The 18,859-nt window shown below is 39.6% G+C and overlaps 1 protein-coding gene across 1 annotated transcript in view; it reads left to right on the top strand.

The window, feature by feature from the left end:
* cdc40 (cell division cycle 40 homolog (S. cerevisiae)) overlaps window positions 1-18,859 on the top strand; it is a 134,217-nt gene that overhangs the window by 62,932 nt on the left and 52,426 nt on the right. The window contains exons 7-10 of the mRNA XM_060856320.1: window positions 3,916-4,055; window positions 10,507-10,581; window positions 13,490-13,535; window positions 15,865-15,966. Coding sequence (XP_060712303.1) covers window positions 3,916-4,055; window positions 10,507-10,581; window positions 13,490-13,535; window positions 15,865-15,966 — 363 coding nt within the window. The remainder of the gene's footprint in view (window positions 1-3,915; window positions 4,056-10,506; window positions 10,582-13,489; window positions 13,536-15,864; window positions 15,967-18,859) is intronic.

Here is an 18,859-nt window from a genome sequence, read left to right as displayed (position 1 = left end):
GTTCATCAGACATCTAGCATTGAAATAAATAGCATCCAACCTTGACAAACATCCATGTGCTTTAACTGGCCTAGACTGTCTATGCCTTCTTGACTCTGTTGCTGTTGTTTCTAATTTTGGCAATTTATCTCCCGCTGCTGACCATTTCTTTGGATCTCACCCCTAGCTAAGTTAACTGGTAAATCTCCTGTGCAAGAATGCTAGTCCCGTTTAGGTGCAACCTGTCCACAATAGCTCCCAATGTCTCAGAAATCTAAAGCCCTCCCTCCTGCACCATCACTCCAGCCACTCATTCGCTTAAACTAACCACCTGTTCCTATACTCACTCGCACGTAACACCGGAGGTAATCTGGGAATTGACTTTTAGGTTCTGTTCTTTAACCTACCCCCTCATTCCCTAAATTCTACTTTCAAGACCTCATCCTTTTTGCTACCCATGCTGGAACAATATTTGCCACAACCCATGTCTGTTTGCCCTACCCTTTCCGAATGTCCTTCGGTTACTTAGTCTCATCCCTGACCCTCGCACCTGAGAGTAAAAAGTGAGGTCTGCAGATGCTGGAGATCACAGTTGAAAATGTGTTGCTGGTTAAAGCACAGCAGGTTAGGCAGCATCCAAGGAACAGGACATTTGACGTTTCGGGCCGGAGCCCTTCATCAGGAATGAAGGGCTTATGCCCGAAACGTCGAATTTCCTATTCCTTGGATGCTGCCTAACCTGCTGTGCTTTAACCAGCAACACATTTTCAACCTCGCACCTGAGAGACAACATAAAATCCTGGAGTCTCTTTCGCGGCTGCAGGAATGCCTGTCTGATCCACTTACCACGTGAGCCCTGCTGATATTCTTCTTCCCCTCTTGTTCAGCAGACCCATTCATGGTACCATGAAATTGGCTGTCACAGCTTTCCTTTTCACAGTCATCATCCTGAATCGTATCTAAAATAGTGTATCCATTAGTGGATGACCACATTGAACTCCTGTACCACCTGCAGATCTCTACACTGCCTGGTGGTCACCCATGCCCTTTCTGCCTGTTCAACTTGTGTGACCATTCACTGAATGTGCTATTCATGACCTCAGCATCAGTGATCCTCCACAATGAAAATAAATGTTCTTGGACTCCTGCAATACATGAATGAAAGATATACCCACAGTAATGTTGGGGAGGGAGTTAACCCACAATGTACCTGGAGAGGACATTCTAGGATTTTGATGCAGCCACAGTGAAGGAATAGCAATATAATTTGAAGCTGAGATAGTGGGATGCAAAGTGATAAATGATGTTGATTATTGTAAACTATAAATGATGTTGTCTGTTCTGATAACTATTAATATTACCTTAATTTGTTTTACTCCTTTATAAGTTAATTTATCTTTCATTTTTCCTTCTCATTTTCTTTATAGTGCTGGTCCATGCAGCCATTCAGTTCTGAATGAGCAACTACAGCATTCATACATTTTGTACAATGTTTCACTTTGCTGCATTTGCAACAGAGGGGAAAGTTACACTGATGAGATTCACCATTGGTATACTAAACATAGACATGTGGCAAAAAAATAAGATGGCCGCCAATTGCTTATTTTGGCTCAGGAGCTTAAATCATGGAATTACCTTCATTTGAATATAATCAAAATAATGTGAAACCATAAAAATGCAGTTCAGAAAAAGTGTGATCTCAATTCCAAAGGCAGAATGATTTTTTGCTTCCTGCTGTTGAAGTTAACTAGGCAAGAGTGTAAGGAATTTTAGTTAACTTCTTACATACTTTTAAATACTGGTTTAAGATCAGAATTTCGGAGGAAACACCTTTGCTGCTGCTGGAAACTTAGAAGTATTGGCTGCTTTTTTTTAAACTTCTGCTGTTAAACAACTAACTCTGGTAGATTATTTTGAAGTTTCTGAAAGCAATGACTTGAAATTAATGAGAGGTTGCGCTTAATAGGTGAGAGATATTAGTGATGAACCTTTTAATTTCAGGCACAGATTGTCAACATTAGAAACACAAATACCATACAGGGTATAGACTTGAGCTTTCTATTCTGCATCAACAACATCCATCATCCACTAACCTAGAAAGAACAGCCCCCAGTGCACCAGTGTGCATTTTTTTCCCATTTCTGTGCCAGATGCCCTGTGGCCTCTGAGTAAGATTAGGAACAGTTTTGCACTCCTAAGTATGCTGTAGATTGGATAGAGTCATTTCATGAGAAAGTGAGGACTGCAGATGCTGGAGATCAGAGCTGAAAAATGTGTTGCTGGAAAAGCGCAGCAGGTCAGGCAGCATCAAAGGAGCAAGAAAATCAACGTTTCGGGCATAAGCCCTTCTTCCGAATGAGGAGGGTGTGCCAAGCAGGCTAAGATAAAAGGTAGGGAGGAGGGACTTGGGGGAGGGGCATTGGGAATGCAGTTGTTGGAAGGAGGTTATGGTGAAGGTGATAGGCCGGAGAGAGGGTGGGGGCAGAGAGGTCGGGAAGAAGATTGCAGGTCAAGAAGGTGGTGCTGAGTCCGAGAGTTGAGAATGAGATAAGGTGGAGAGAGGGGAAATGAGGAAGCTGGAGAAATCTGCCTTGTGGTTGGAGGGTTCCTAGGCGGAAGATGAGGCGCTCTTCCTCCAGGCGTCGTATTGCCATGGTCTGGAGATGGAGGAGGCCAAGGGCCTGCATGTCCTTGGCGGAGTGGGAGGGGGAGTTGGGTCCCTACAATCGATTTGAACTGGATTTCGAGCAAAGTCACAGAAGTGAAAGGTCAGAGTCTGCCCAATTTTCCTGAGGTTTAATATTTTAATTTTGTCTTGCTGTACCTTTTAAAGTGATTTTGTAATTGTTGGTTTCTGCGATTGTACTGTAACCAGCTTAGAGAAACTAAATTTGGTGAGGATGCAGTTTTTTTTATGAAAGGCTGTAGACCAGAATAGACAATACTTATCTAATTGAAATACAATACAGCGTTTTAAGTAATGTACATGGTATAGGTAACCTATATCCTAGCATAAAATAACATTGGCTCCAGCATTGAATACAGGAGTTGAGAAGTCATGATGCAGCTGTATAGGATATTTGTATGCAATTCTGTTCTCCTTTCTATCGGAAAGATGTTGTGAAACGTGAAAGGGTTCAGAAAAGATTTACAAGGATGTTGCCAGGGTTGGAACATTTGAGCTATAGGGAGAGGCTGAACAGGCCAGGGCTGTTTTCCCTGGAACGTCAGAGGCTGAGGGGTGACCTTATAGAGGTTTACAAAATTATGAGGGGCATAGATAGGGTAACTAGGCAAAATCTTTTCCTTGGGGTTGAGGAGTCCAGAACCAGAGGGCATAGGTTTAGGGTGAGAGGGGAAAGATATAAGAGAGATCTACGAGACAACTTTTTCATGCAGAGGGTGGTACGTGTATGGAATGAGCTGCCAGAGGAAGTGGTGGGGGCTGGTACAATTGCAATATTTAAGAGGCATTTGGAAGGGTATATGAATAGGAAGGGTTTGGAGGGATATGGGTCAGGTGCTGGCAGGTGGGACTAGATTGGGTTGGGATATCTGGTCGGCATAGATGGTTTGGACCGAAGGGTCTGTTTCCATGCCGTACATCTCTATGACTCTATCAGTTTTACATTCACATACTGAATCTTAAGTTCCACATTATAAATTAACAGAGAGTAAGTCGCTGCTAGTGCATTGAGTTTGCATCACAGACATGCAAATGCCAATTTTTAGGATCGCATATCGATGTGATTTAATTGTTTCTTTTTAGAACGACCCAACTAATGTTTTATTCAGCATTGTCTATTTATTAAACACATATTTGACCTATAAGAGAATTTTGTGTCTACTTGTATTTGAAAAGAATATATCTTACTGATAAACTTGTGATTAATCAATGGATGAGACATTGACAAGGTTTACGCCATCTTTTTATAGTCAAAGAAATGTATGACTATCAAGGCAGGTCGTACCTTCACATTCCTCAAGATCTTGGAGTCAATTTACGATCTGATCAACCACCTGAGAAATGTTACCTCCCCAAGAAACAGCTGCATGTATGGACTGGACATACAAAGGTACCATTTCAAATTAGCGTGTTCCACATCTTGTTACATTTCCAAAGTGATAATTTTAAACTCACAACTGCATGTGTAGTTATATCTTTAGTTGTTCTTTTGGGGTTTACTTCAGATATCTTAATCTGGAGTTTTGCAGAAATACAATTCATAGTGTTTGGATGAAAATAGGAAGTGGATGGTGACCCATTGCATCTCCATTGGGTAGAAGCAACTGAAATGGCTGACAGCTTTTTTTGTTCAGATATTGTTTTTGTTTTCTGGTGTATATACTATTAGACATTTGAAATGGGTGTGTAGGATTACCTGGTTTAACTTGTAATTATCTTGGACATTACTGAAAGTCACAGTAATGGAACAAGAAGCATATTTCTAACATTTCTCAACCATTTATGTTATTTTGTTTTAATCTTCTGTTGAAACTTGGAGCATTTGTGCCAATTGTTTTAATTCACTAAACTACACTATAGCTTAACAAACATTCCTGTTAGATGCTTCCTCTAAAAGGTTGAGTCACAGTATGCCATCCTTTTGAGGCAAATCCATGCCAGGGTGATCAGAGATCTGGATTGTCTCTATTAAGCTAAAAGTCACGATTTCTACAGGCATTGCCACACCTAGGTCAAATATGAGGAGCATTTCTTATATGAGGAGATGGTGGCATAATGGTAAAGACATGGAACTAACAGTTGCAATGCTCTTAGGATGTGAATTCAAATCCTACCGCTGCAGCGATTCAATTTATTCAATTAATCTGGAATATAAAGGTAGTCTCAGTAACCTTAAAACTATCATCAATTGTAAAATAAACTGATTCACTAATGTCCTTATCTGACCTAGCCTATGTGAGATTGCAGAGTCACAATAATGTGGTTGACTCTTATTTGCTGTCTGAAATGGTGTAGCAACTGGCTTAGTTCAATTCAGGATGGGCAACAAATGCTGGCATGAAGTCACAAATTTTTTTTTAAAAACCCAGCAGAATGGCAATGCTGCAATCTATGATCTATGATCTACAGCAAAGCTATCTGCAGCTTCTTTGCAGCATTGCCATTAATGTTCAACTGTAACCTGAAACTGGGTCAATCCCTTCAGGTTTGTTGCAAAGCTAATTTGTACTGATAGACCCTCTACCTTTACTCTGTGGTACCATGTCCACACAGTCATCTCTGTCATCCTTAGTGAGGAGTTGAGTTTCTTTCTTATTTACAGATATGCCTATATTTTATGTTTTGTTCTCTCGATTTTTGTTTGCCAATTTTAATCCATCCTTACTTTGTTAAGAGATTCTCTTCTGGATCTCACTGGCATCTTTTAGATTGTTGTCCTTTCTTGTGACAATTTCCTTTAATTGACCATTTAAATTTGTTTTGTATGTAATTTTGTAACAAACCGCCAGTTTTCTGCCTTGAAACATCCATATTTGCATTTATAAGCATATAAATCAGCTCAGCTACATCACAGTGAAATCTGAGCTGTATCTTTATTACCCTGCTGGTTTTATAGTTTAGTGTTTAAGTACAGAATTCATGAGGCATGTTTTTACTGTTCTGTTTGAAGCTGTCAATTTACTTTTGAAGAACAGCAGTTCATCATTTACTTGATAAGAAATAAAGAACTTACATTTATATAGTACTTTTCTCCACCTATGGTATCCCATCATACTTTATAGCCAATGAATTATAATCTTTTGAAGCAATGCTGAGAAACGTAGCATTGAATTTTCACATATCACTGTCTCACGTATAAACAACCAAAAAAATTAGGTTCTAATATGTTGGTTGAAGAATAAGTATTCCCAAGACACGAGAAATTCCCCAATATGTTATTGAATCATGGAATACAATTTTTTAATATTCATTGAAGAGGGCAGAAAAGTCTCCATTTTGTCCCAACCAAAATTCAGCTCTTCCAATAGTTCAGGGTACCTCTTGTATTCAAGTGCCAGTTGTGGTTATGTATCCAGATGTTTGGAATAGGGGTTTAATCCATTATGATCAGAAAGTAGTACTATTGAACCAAGGATGGCAAATCATAATTACTTAGAACAAAGAAAATTTACAGCCCAGGAACAGGTCCTTCGGTCCTCCAAGCCTGAGACAATCTAAATGTACTGTCTAAACCTGTCGGTCAATTCCTAAGCATTTGTATCCCTCTGCTCCCCACCTATTCATACATCTGTCCAGAAGCATCTTAAATGAATCTACCGTATCTGCCTCTACCACCTCTGACAGCAATGCATTCCAAACATCCACCACCCTCTGTGTGAAGTACTTGTCTCGTGTAACCCCCTTAAACTTTCCACCTCTCACCTTGAAAACATGATCTCTCGTCATTGAATCCTTCACCCTAGGAAAAAACTTGTTTTTAACCATCCTGTCTATACCCTTCATGATTTTGGAAACCTCAATCAGGTCCTCCTCCATCTCCTTTTTTCTAGTGAAAATAAACCTAACCTACTCAACCTCTCTTCATAGCTAGCACCTTCCATACCAGGCAACATCCTCGTAAACCTTCTCTGCACCCTCTCCAAAGTGGCCACAGAACTGTACACAGTATTCTAAATGTGCCGAACCAATGTCTTGTACAATGTTAACATGACTTGCCAGCTCTTATACTCAATACCCCGTCCAGTGAAGGCAAGCATACTATATGCCTTCTTGACCACTCTATCCACCTGTGCAGCAATCTTCAGGGCCCAATGGACCAACACTTCCAGATCTCTCTGCCCATCAAACTTTCCCAAGGCTCTTCCATTCATTGTAGAATTCGCTCTAGAATTAGACTTGCCTAAATGCATCACCTCGCAGTTGTCTGGATTGAAAGCCATCTGCCACTTTTCCGCCCAACTCTCCAGTCTATCTATATCCTCCTGTATTTTCTAACAGTCTCTTATGCTTTCTGCTACTCTGCCAATCTTTGTGTCATCTACAAACTTGCTAATCATACCAACTACTTATTTGGAAATGGAAGAAAATTTAAAGAAAAATGTGAAGTAATGGTGAGTGCCAAGCGATGTTTGAGTTTTTTCAAAATGATTAATTTATTTTTCCATCTTTTGTTTTTCTGATTTGATTTTTTGTTATTTTTGCTTTTCAGGCTTATTTTTAATGTCTGTGTTCATAGCACTGTCTGACTTTTACCAGAATAAGTCTGTGCAGTAAATGTTGATAACCTCTAGGACATCATCACTAAGCCTGATCTATTCTTGCCACGACTTCCAATTGAGCTCATTTAATACAAGTTACAAATGATATGTTTGGCTGAACTTTCTTGCCCGAGGACTGTTGTGTGTCCTCGCCAATGATGTGACTGAGATAACTTAATTTAGTGCAGAATAGCAATAAAACCTGGGGCTGTCTATGCAGTTCAGTGTTGCACATCATAATGGTGTATTAATTCAGTGATAGTGGAAGGTTGTTTGATGTTGTTTATAAAATTAAACTTTACAAAATGTACAACTCAATCTGGTATTATTCACCAATTTATTTGTCACAATGTTGTCCTACTAGTTTATTGGAAACAGTTTTGCAATTTGAACATTACAGTGTGTTTTTGGTACAGTAATGATATTGTTTTAACTTCACCCATCCTCACAGCCTATGGCAATGGGCTACAATCCCCAGTCAGGCAGCCAGCCAAAGTGATCCTACTCTGAACATGGCATTTTCATCATTATATAATGAAATTACACTTTGTGCCTCTTTTGTGTCTGTTTTTCTCTCTGCCTCCCTTGATTTCCCCTCTTTCTGAACTGCTTTTGGACCTTCTTCCAAAATGCATCATTGAACAGAAGTACAGTTTATATCTAAATATCCACGTAGGAACATCAAGCAAATGTTCTGATCTGAGCCAACTCCTCCAATTACAGTGCACTCTACTTGAGATGTTTCAGTAGCATTCTGAACCACAGCGAGTGGAATTTCTGTAGTAGCAAATGAGAAGCAACCATTTGTCTTGTTAAGCTCCCTCTGAAAACAGAAACAGGTCAATCAAAAACTCCCAGATTTTTGCCATTTCCAAAGTTACTGATTTTGACTGTAGCTATTCACTCTTGCTGTCAACCAGGTGACTAGTCAGATCGTTATCCTTTACTGCAACACGTTGTCACTCAAACATTAATTTTCAGTCTTCCGATTAACTAGAAAACTGCTTTTGAGAGCTTTGGATCTATTTATGACAAAGCACAATGTTTATTATATTTGTTTTGTTATCTGGAATGCCTTCAGTGTTATATATAATTCTAAACTTTTTTGTTTAGAAATCATGTCCATCTAAGCTGATATTTCCATCTGTGCTGAGCAATGATGTGCCACTGTTAAGCAACTTGATAATTTTGTTAGCAAGCAAGGAGAAACAAAATGCATTAGACGAAATTGGTTCTTTTTTTTATTTTTGAGTGTGGAAGAACTAATGCACCATCAAAAGTGTGACTGAGAGGATAGGAGAGACACCAATTGAAGTCTCTTTCCATGACATAAGAAAGCAGTGTATGTCATATCCACAATTGGCTTGTAGTTTGAGAAATGGGGGGAATAAAATAATGGAGATGCCTTTCAAGGAGGGAGATCTATTGCCCTCTAACATGGCAGGTTTTGCAGTGTAAAGATAATGGTCGTGTCTCCGCCACTATCCAGTCTTCACCTCAATTTTGGTTTATGGCAGGAAGGTCCATTGATGGTCTTCCTGGACTCCCATCCTATCACCACTGCTATTACCCTTGTAAAAAGCAGGACATTCACCACTTGGAGAGAGCAGTATACAAACCCCGGCAAGGGAACCTCATTTGAAGATACCCATTGCCTTTTGAAATTGGGGTCTGATGCTGCTGAGGACAAGGAAATGAAAAGTTTAGTCCACTCATACTATGCCTGGCAAATGCCATGTGTGATCTCTGAAGCGTGCCCTCACATTCTCAATGCTGACGGTTTGATCAAGTTCAAAATGGTCTGCATCGTTAAATCAAGGCTGAAGTATATATGGAGTTCTAACCATCTCTTTTCTTTGCTTGATGAACAGTAACATCAACCTTACAAACAGATTATGGCATGCTTCCATCTAGGAGAGATGATTGATATGCAGCATACAGTCTATTTAGGTGGTGTATCTTCATTTGGGCACCCTTATTGTTGGCTGTGAAGGCCAAATCTCAAGAGGCAGATTCTGCCACAGATGCCCTAAAGAAAGTTGCCAAGTGACAATGTTGGTTGTTGCTTTTGGCACTGGCATCTTTTATCCAAGATGTTAGAGCCTTTGGTTGTCTTGATGCGCTATAATTTCATCAGCTAGTGACTCCCAGCTGCCTTCACCATGGTTTGCGCACATCCTTGAAGTGGAACCTTGCGGTCATCTGACTCCAGGTTCCTCACCATATCAAATGATCCTTGACTATGTGACTGTGTTTCGTTCTACAGACACCCTGAAGCTTAAGTTAGGGAGAGGGGTTAAGATGACTGGAAAAGTGAAGACAGAATGGAACCCAATTTCTCACTTTTGTCTGTTATTAACACATACTCAGCTTTTCATCTGTGTTGACCTGCTATCTATAATCTCCTTGTTTACCTACCCATTTTGTATCTCTGTCTCTCTTCAGCATAAATACCACATATCCTAGCTGCAAAGAGTTCTGCTGAACAGTTACTGGACTCGAAACATTAACTCTGCTTTCTTCCGTCAGATGCTGCCAGACCTGCTGAGTTTCTCCAGCTATTTCCGTTTTTTAGTGTCTGCTAACCATTTCCAGTGTAATCAGGAGCTGAGGTGGAGCACCTTTTCTCACAACCACACTTTACTTGCTGTCTGTATCTTAAAACCAGTACTGCAATGTCTATCATATGGTGCTTTGTTCAATGTAGAGATTGTACAGAAGTATACCTGCCTTGTATTGGTCGATATTTCCTTAGTACACCTTCAAAAAGGTAGTGAAGACCGAAGGCAAATGTCAAAGAACTAAATAATGAGAGGATATTGTTATGTTCTTGAGTTCTGCTATCAGATATAATGTGAATCAACATGAAAGGTTGGGAATCCACTTAAAAAATAACGTATGCCAATAAATGTGAGAAGGTATCAGAAGTAATGCAGATTAGTAATAATCCTCTTGATGTCCACACCATCATAAGTACAAATGTGCAGCCAAATCTATTCACTGTATGTGACATTAAGAAGATTTTTGTGCACAGCTTACAACCACCCTCTTAAGAGCAGTTAGAGATGGTAATAAATGCTGGCACAACCAGCAAATTCCATATCCTGTGAATGATGTTTTTAAAGCATTCACTGTATATGGGACATGAGAAAATCCCAACTATTATGCTGAAGACTTGTTCATTGCGGAAAATTGCCTAATTAAGTCATAAATAAAAAGCAGGAAAACAGACCTAATCCTGGCAATTTTAGTCTTAGTTTGATATTGGCTACTGAAGTAATTTTCAATCTTTTTGTGTTTCAGGGTGTCAGTGCTATTCGATTATTTCCAACATCTGGTCACTTGCTTTTGTCCTGTTCCATGGACTGTAAAATCAAGGTAAAGATTTACTGCACTGCTTCACACTTTGTCATGTCATTTACCTAGGGTGTAATAGGTTAGAGATAGAGATTTGAGAGTCATTGCAGCAAAATAATATAACTGATAGGTTCAGAAATCATCTCTGAAAATGACTATGAGCCTTGAACATTTTGTCACCTGAAAATCAAATAAAGAATATTTTTGAAGTAAATCTTCACCTGTGCCCTGGTTTATTTCCATGGTATTTATATATGTAATTTTGATATGAATATGAATTGTGATTATTTGAGGAAACATTGTGTGTACTATAAGGTGGTTTCATTATAGAAGCCATGAACTTCTTTGAAGTTCCTAACAAAGATTAGATTCCAACCTTCCACAGCTCCTTCATGTCTGCTGCTGTTAATTTCAACTCTCTTAATTTTGCATGGGGAAGTTATTTTATTTCAATGTAGACTTTCTGCAGCTATAAAGATAGCTGTCTCTTGGCATCTAACTTTTATATGATATTAATGTTGGTATATTGAAAGTAATCTCTGCTTGAGTGATTTCAATAAAAACACATAAATTGGCTAGCTACACTATTTAACATAATTCGATTCCTTCCAAATTAATAACTACAATTTGCTTCTATATAATATAATATATTTAATGTAACAAGTGCTGCTTCATAGAGGAAGAAAAGATTTGATTCTAAGCTGTGGTAATAAACTTGGGTCAGGTGCCTAAAGCATATTTGGGTTGACAAACTGTAAAATCGTAGAGAAAGAGATGCACGAATTTAATGAAAGAATCATGGAGGGGAGAGATGAGTTGCTTAATGATGGAATGGAAAACCAGGTTTGGAATATGGAAAGAGGTGTAAGACTGGGGTGAGCTCTTGAAGGTAACTGAAGTGCAAGGTGGCAACTTTGACTTCAGTGCCTTGGAAACAAGTATGAGTGTAGATTTACAAGGATATTGTTAAAGCATAAGTATGAACTATTGCACTTTAGTTCGGGGTGGATACAGTGGAATGTTGAATCATACAGAATTTTGTAGATGAGGAGTCTAGCATAGAAGACATTAAAGAACTCAAGTCTGGAGTCAGCATGTTGCAGTAAATTCACAGTGATAATGGAATTGAAAAGGAATAGAAGCATAAGGATCTTGCAAAGGTGGATGCATGACAGGAAAAGCAATTTCCAAGTTTCTCTTCAAACACTGTGTCCTACTCGCTTATAGTGTGAATCAGGCTGAATGATCAGCCAGGGAGAAAATCATGTAAATTGCAAGAGAACAGAATTTATCAGGTACTCAAAATAACATTTCACTTTTCTGATGTTCATTTAGAGGAAATTCTGGCTCGTGACTTAACTTTAAACACAAAGTGTGAGGGCACAGAGTATAGAATCATAGCTTTTACACAAGAGAAAGGCCTTTTGCCCATTGATACCTTTTGTACCGATAATCAACATCTCTTCTCATCCCATTTTGTAGCATTTTGCTCATAACCTTACGTGCTACTGTGTTTCAAGTGTTCAACTAAAGTTATTAAATACCAAGCATTCCTGACTCTCCTACCATTTCAGGCAGTGAGTTCCAGATACCCAACTCTCCTGAGTGAAAATGATTTTCCTCAAATCCTCCATAAACCTTCTGCCCTTTTACCTTAAAACTGTCCCCTGATAAATTGATCTATTTCAACGTTTCTCCCTATCTGACCTTTTGAAGATTGGTACTTTAATTAGATCCCTCCCTCAGCTTTTTTTGCTCTAAGGCAAACACCTTGAATCACTCCTGCCAGGCAACATCCTCGTGAATCTCCTCTGTACTCTCACCAGTTTAATCACGTCCTTCCTGTAATGTGCACACAGTACTTCAGACCTAACTAACATCATATACATCTCCATCATAACCCCCTTGCTCTTATATTCAGTGCCTTAACTAATAAAGACAACTAACTTGTATACCTTCACACCACCTTACCTATTTGTCTTGCCACTTTCAAGTATCATGCACAACAAGAGTAAAGTTGAAAATTGCACAACACCAGGTTATAGTGAAACAGGTTTATTTGGAAGCACTAGTTTTCAGAGCGCCACTTCAGCATCTGGTGGTTGTGGAAGTTAAGATCATGCTCACACAACCATCTGATCAAGGAATGGAGCTCTGAAAGTTAGTGCTTCCAAATAAACCTGTTGGACTGTAACCTGTTGTTATGTGATTTTTAACGGTCCAACCCAGTCCAACACCAGCACCTCCAAGTCATGACAACAAGACTAGTTTGTGAGTTGTGGGATCAGTGAAAATGGAGAAGTAGTGTTAGATTCCTGGCATATCCAGCTGATGGATCAGTTTCTGAATCATGTTATCATAAAGGAACAGTTTATTAACAGAATGATAAAAGAAGAGGACTTAGGAGCATTTAAGATGATTGTGTGGGGGTAGATGGGAAGCCTTTGCTTAAAGTATGGTAGCTATGTTGAGCTGGCTGAAAACTGAAGCAAGGAAAGATATTCTAGTGATATTGTACATCAAGGGAGCTGCATTAACCATATCAAATGATACATAGGAAGTAAAGAAGAGCTCATGCATAATATTGTACAAAGCAAAATTTCAGGGAAATCTTAGATTTTTGTGATGTTAAAGATGCTATGCAAGGGCATATTATATAGCCTAAATATGGAATCCTTAGTGTACAGGACTACTGATCTTGGCCTTATTGGTCTAAATGTCTCAAAGCTACAGCAGGATGGAGTGTCTGAGAAGAAGTTCACAAGATCGCTGTGTTTTCCAACAGCAAAATATTTTTATTAGTTTAAGTATTGGAGGAAAGGAGCATCTCTATTTCATAAATGCAATAGATTTATAGCCTAGAGAAACTAAGAGGGGAATTGGAAAGTAATATATCATTTTCACCCTTTATCAAATGTTTTGCTTTCAGCTTTGGGAGGTTTACAATGACCGCAGATGCATTAGAACGTTTATTGGTAAGTACATTTCTATCTGAATAGGAGGGCTAGGAAAATGTAATATTCATTTCAATATTGTAATTCTCTTAAGCAAAACCAACCTACTGCTTTGAAAAGAGAAATCCCATATCATCAATTTGCTTCGTTAAGTTTCAACAATTTCAGTTGTAAAACCTTGATATTTCTGAGCACGCTTTCCATCCACTTGTTTTCAATGTGCAGTGGCTGAATGAGCTGCACTGAAGACTTTAATATACAATTTAATTTGTTCATAGGATGTGTGTGTCTGGTAAAGTCAATCCTAATTGTCTTTGAAATAATGAACTGCCATCTTGAATACAACGGAGGGCCTCCAAGGTTTGATATGCCATTTCACAGGGAAGTTAAGAGTTAATCTCAATACTGAGGGCCTGGAATCTCTCAGAGATCAGACTCAATTTTTTTTCCTAAAGGGCACTTGTGAACTGTTGGGTTCTTAGTACAATCCAGCAGTTTTGTGGGTACCATTATCGATATTAGCTTTTCATTTCAGATTTTATTTAACTAATTTAATTTAAATTCTTCAGCTGCCGTGGTGGGAGATAAGATTTGAATTTGTGTCACCTGATTGTTAGCCAGTCCTCTGGATTAGTCAACCATTAATGATCAACAATATTACTATAGCCCTTTTCTCTCTCCTTTATTTGTCGCAGTTTGTTCTCTCAATCTCTTACTGATCTCTCTGTGTTCCCTGACCCTCTGATAGTTGGCTTTTGGTACACTCCCTGATGCACTGCATCTCACTACCACACTAGTTCAATGCTTCACTGCTGTGTTATGGATGAAATTTGCTTACAGTTTAAAACAGAGTGTAGAACATAAATTGCTTTTTAGGAAAGCTTTGCTCTCAAAATAATGTGCAGCAAGGTGTGATCCTTGGCACAAGTTATGAATCTAATTCAAAAACTATAAACTTTCTATAAAAGTATGCCTGGAGAGCTGGTGCAGACTCAACAAGCCTCCTACGCTGTTAACAGTTCTGTGAAATGTGAAAGTTGTGTGCTGCTTGAATGTCAAAGCCCTTAATAATTTGATGAACTACAATGCTTTTGCAGTGGAATTTTTACTGCGCAAGATAAATTGATAATGAGACTGCCCCTTTTTGGATTTTGTATAATCTCCTGGCTGACTGTATTTAAAACGATGATTGACTTTGCAGTTGGTGAAAAATAGCAAACATTTTTTTAACACGCCTACTTTGTGTATTGATTTTAGAAGCGTTGTGTAACTTGACTATTGTATTCATTTTAGCCTCCAAATTCATTATTGTACAGCGTCCTAGGCCAAATTTGGGGAATTAAAGTTGTTGATGGTGTTTAATTTAGCTTTTTGTAAATCTCATTGCTGTAGTATCATAAGTGTGAGATGACAATTGGCCACGTGAACAATCATTGTTAAGTCATTTTAATCAGAGCAAATTGCAGTTTGTTCATTGTTTTATTCCTAAGATTTGAGCTGTCAGCTTTCCTTTTTAAACTAAGACTTACTGGGATCAAGCATGAGCCAAATTGCATAATGGATACTTGGGGCAACGAGCAAGCAGAAACATGCAGAGTTTCGATATATTTTAGATAAATATGATACAATGAGATTTTGAAAACTTTTAAATGGAGAGGTTATTACTCTGACCACTGAAGAACTGTATTGCAGTGTTAATGTCATCAGGTTAGTAAATCTAGTAAACTACCATGTTGATCATCTATGGACACAGACTCTAATCCTATCTTGTCAGCTGGTGAAATTTAATATAAAGTTGTATCAATAATGATGATTTTGACAGCTGTCCTTGATTGTTGTTAAAAAGCCATCTAGTTCACCGATGTCCTCTAGGGAATAAAATCTGTCATCCTTGCCTAATGTGGTCTTCAGATAATTCTTGTGCCACTCAGCTACCTCTTAACTAGACTTCTAACTGCCTTTCCAAAGAACAAGTTACTCAGTTCAAGGGGAGTTAGAGATGGGCAACAAATGCCACCCTTGCCAGTGATGCCCACATCCCTTGCTAGAATATAGAACATACAGGTTGAGAAGCTCCATTGTGCTGAATTGTTTAAAAGCTGGCATAGTAATTCAAATCATTTGTCAGTGAATGAAACATTAAATGCGCATTGAATAAATGTTTGAAGTTAAAGGTTTTTTTAAAGTAACTCCTTTTCAAGAAAATTAGGAGTCTGTGTTAGTGAGATTAGCAGGCTTTGTATAGTTCTATAGTCACAGCCAACAAAGATGATGTTTTGTGAACTTTGCCAAAAAAAACTCTTAGCCATTGATATCCCCAGTATCCCCTTTTTTTCTCCTTCTCTTTAAGGCCATAGTAAAGCTGTGCGAGATGTATGCTTTAGCAATGATGGCACCCAGTTCCTTAGTGCTGCTTACGATCGATACCTTAAACTTTGGGATACCGAGACCGGTGAGTAAAAACACACTGTTTTGGTGTTTGAAGTTTTCCAATTATCTATGAAGTTTGCAATGTGTGATAATTGTATAAGATTCAGCCATGGCTCAATGTGTAGTGATCTTGCCTCTGAGGCAGTTTTGTGATCATTTCCCTCGGAAGCAGGCAAATTAAGGTCAGCTGTCCACTGCTTTGCTGAGTGAAGCAGCATCATTGTTCAGGTGGGACAGTAAACCGAGGCCTTTGCCCTCTCTGGCTGTATCGCGAGGACCAGTGAGGTTGTTATCCTTAACGTTTTGGCTAATACTTATCTCTCAATCAACGTCACAAGAACAGTTTATTTGATCATTATCACATTGTCCTTTCAGGCTGTTTTCTGCATACAGATTCACTGCTGCATTTCTTACATTTTGACAGTGACTGCACTTCAAAAATACTTCACTGATGCCTTCATTAAACATTCTCAAATTAGCTGGAAAAGGTCACAACTGCTCAATGGGGGAAAGGGAGATCTCATTGGGCAACTAACCCAATAAGTGTCATGATGCTGTGCTGCACTCCCAAAACCACCAGTGCTGACTCCTTCTTAATCTCCATAAGCTTTTATTCCTCTTAGCTGATTCCCTTGCCTGTTAAGCAGGTGCTGATGGCACCCAGTGAACCTTCAGTCAGATAAAGCCAGCTCCAGAGACTCTCAGCTACATCTGCACTCGTGAGGAGGAAGCCACTGAACCCTCTGAGGGCATACTGGTAAAGCTTTCAAACTGTATTCTCCACCTGCTCAGAAACTTGCACCTCGATGATACTCCATCTAGATTAGGCTTGAAAGCACAGTCTCAGAGGGAGAAAGTGAGGACTGCAGATGTTGGAGATCAGAGTCGAGAGTGTGGTGCTGGAAAAGCACGGCAGGATAGGCAGTGTCTGAGAAGCAGGAGAATCAGTGTTTCAGGCATAAGTCCTTCATCAGGAATGAGGAGCACAATCTGGTGAGCACGTGTCAAATTCTGTGGCTATTCGATGAAGAAAGTCTTGGGTGTCTGTCACTAACAGTGTTGCTGTAGGTGGTTAAATCTCATTCATGTGAGAAATGAGCATCCTTTTCAGACATTGCAATGGCCAAGAATTGTTCATGTCTCACAAGTAATCAGCTGCTTCACTGCAGATAGGCTCAGTGATCAGGGATCCATGAAGTGCAGTGTAGTTGATTGCAGCCAAGGCAAGCACTTTAATGTGGTCAACACTGAGGCTAAGCACAGTGTGTACTATGCCCATCATTCCATACTTGCACCCGCCTTGTGAATTCGATATGGAATCAGTGGTGTTCAGGGCTGGGAAGTATACAATAAACAGTTCACATGTCCACTCTCTGTCATAGCACAATGGTTTGCTGAAAAAAGCACAGGTTCAATGCTGTCAACTTGACATAAAGCATTTCAAGAGAGCTTAGCTGTCTCTGTACACAGTGAATATTGGTGAGCCTAACATTGGTGGTGGGCAAGTTGTTGGAAGGAATCCTGAGGGACAGGATTTACATGCACTTGGAAAGGCAAGGACTGATTAGGAATGGTCAATATAGCTTTGTGCATGTGAAATCATGTCTCATAAACCTGATTTGAGTGTGTTGAAGAAGTAACGAAGAGGACTGATGAGGGCAGAGTGATGGATGTGATCTATGTGGACTTCAGTAAATCATGTACCAAGGTTCCTCATGGTAGACTGGTTCACAAGGTTAGATCTCATGGAATACAGGAAGAACTAGCCATTTGGATACAGAACTGGCTCGAAAGTAGAAGACAGAGAGTGGTGGTGAAGGGTTGCTTTTCAGACTGGAGGCCTGTGACCATTGGTGTGCTACAAGCATCGGTACTGGGTCCACTGCTTTTTGCCATATATATAAATGATTTGGATGTGAATATAAGAAGTATAGTTAGTAAGTTTGCAGATGACATAGTATAGTAGATGGTGAAGAAGGTTACCTCAGAATACAGTGGGATCTTGATAAGCCAATGGGCTGAGGAGTAGCAGATGGAGTTTAATCTAGATAAATGTGAGGAAAAGGCAAATCAGAGCAGAACGTATACACAAAGATAAGGTTCTGGGGAGTGTTGCTGTGGCAAGAGACCGTGGAGTACAGGTTCATAGCTCCTTGAAAGTAGAATAGCAGGTATCAGGATAGTGAGGAAGGCATTTGGTATGGTTTCCTTTATTAGACAGCACTTTGAGTTTAGGAGTTGGGAGGTCATGTTGCATCTTTATAGGGCATTGGTTAAGCCATTTTTGGAATATTGCGTGCAATCCTGGTCTTCCTCCTATTGGAAGGATGTTGTGAAGCTTGAAAGGGTTCATAAAAGATTTGCAAGGATGTTGCCAGGGTTGGAGGATTTGAGCTGCAAGGAGAGGTTGAATAGGCTGGGGCTGTTTTCCCTGGAGCATTGGAGTTGAGGAGTGACCTTATAGAGGTTTATAAAATCAATGAGGGGCATGGATAGGATAAATAGATAAGGTCTTTTCCCTGGGGTGGGGAGTCCGGAACTAGAGGGTTTAGGGTGAGAGGGGGAAAAACTTAAAAGGGATCTCAGGGAAACTTTTTCATGCAGAGGGTGGTGCATGTATGGAATGAGCTGCCAGAGGAGGTGGTGGAGTCCGGTACAATTACATTTAAAAGCCATCTGGATAATTATATGAATAGGAAAGGTTCAGAGTGATATAGATTAGAGTAGTGCTGGAAAGGCACAGCAGGTCAGGCAGCATCCGAGGAGCAGAAAAATCAATGTTTTGGGCAAAGTTCCTTCATAAGGAATGAAGGCAGGGAGCCTCCACGCTGCAGAAATAAATGGGAGGGAGGTGGGGCTGGGGAGAAGGTAGCCAAGAGTACAATTGGTGGTTAGAGGTGGGGATGGAGGTGATA

Source organism: Hemiscyllium ocellatum, chromosome 3 (assembly GCF_020745735.1).
Source record: "Hemiscyllium ocellatum isolate sHemOce1 chromosome 3, sHemOce1.pat.X.cur, whole genome shotgun sequence".
Taxonomy (NCBI): Eukaryota; Metazoa; Chordata; class Chondrichthyes; order Orectolobiformes; family Hemiscylliidae; genus Hemiscyllium; species Hemiscyllium ocellatum.
The sequence above is the reverse complement of the archived record's forward strand: the minus strand, read 5'-3'. Positions and strand labels throughout refer to the sequence as shown.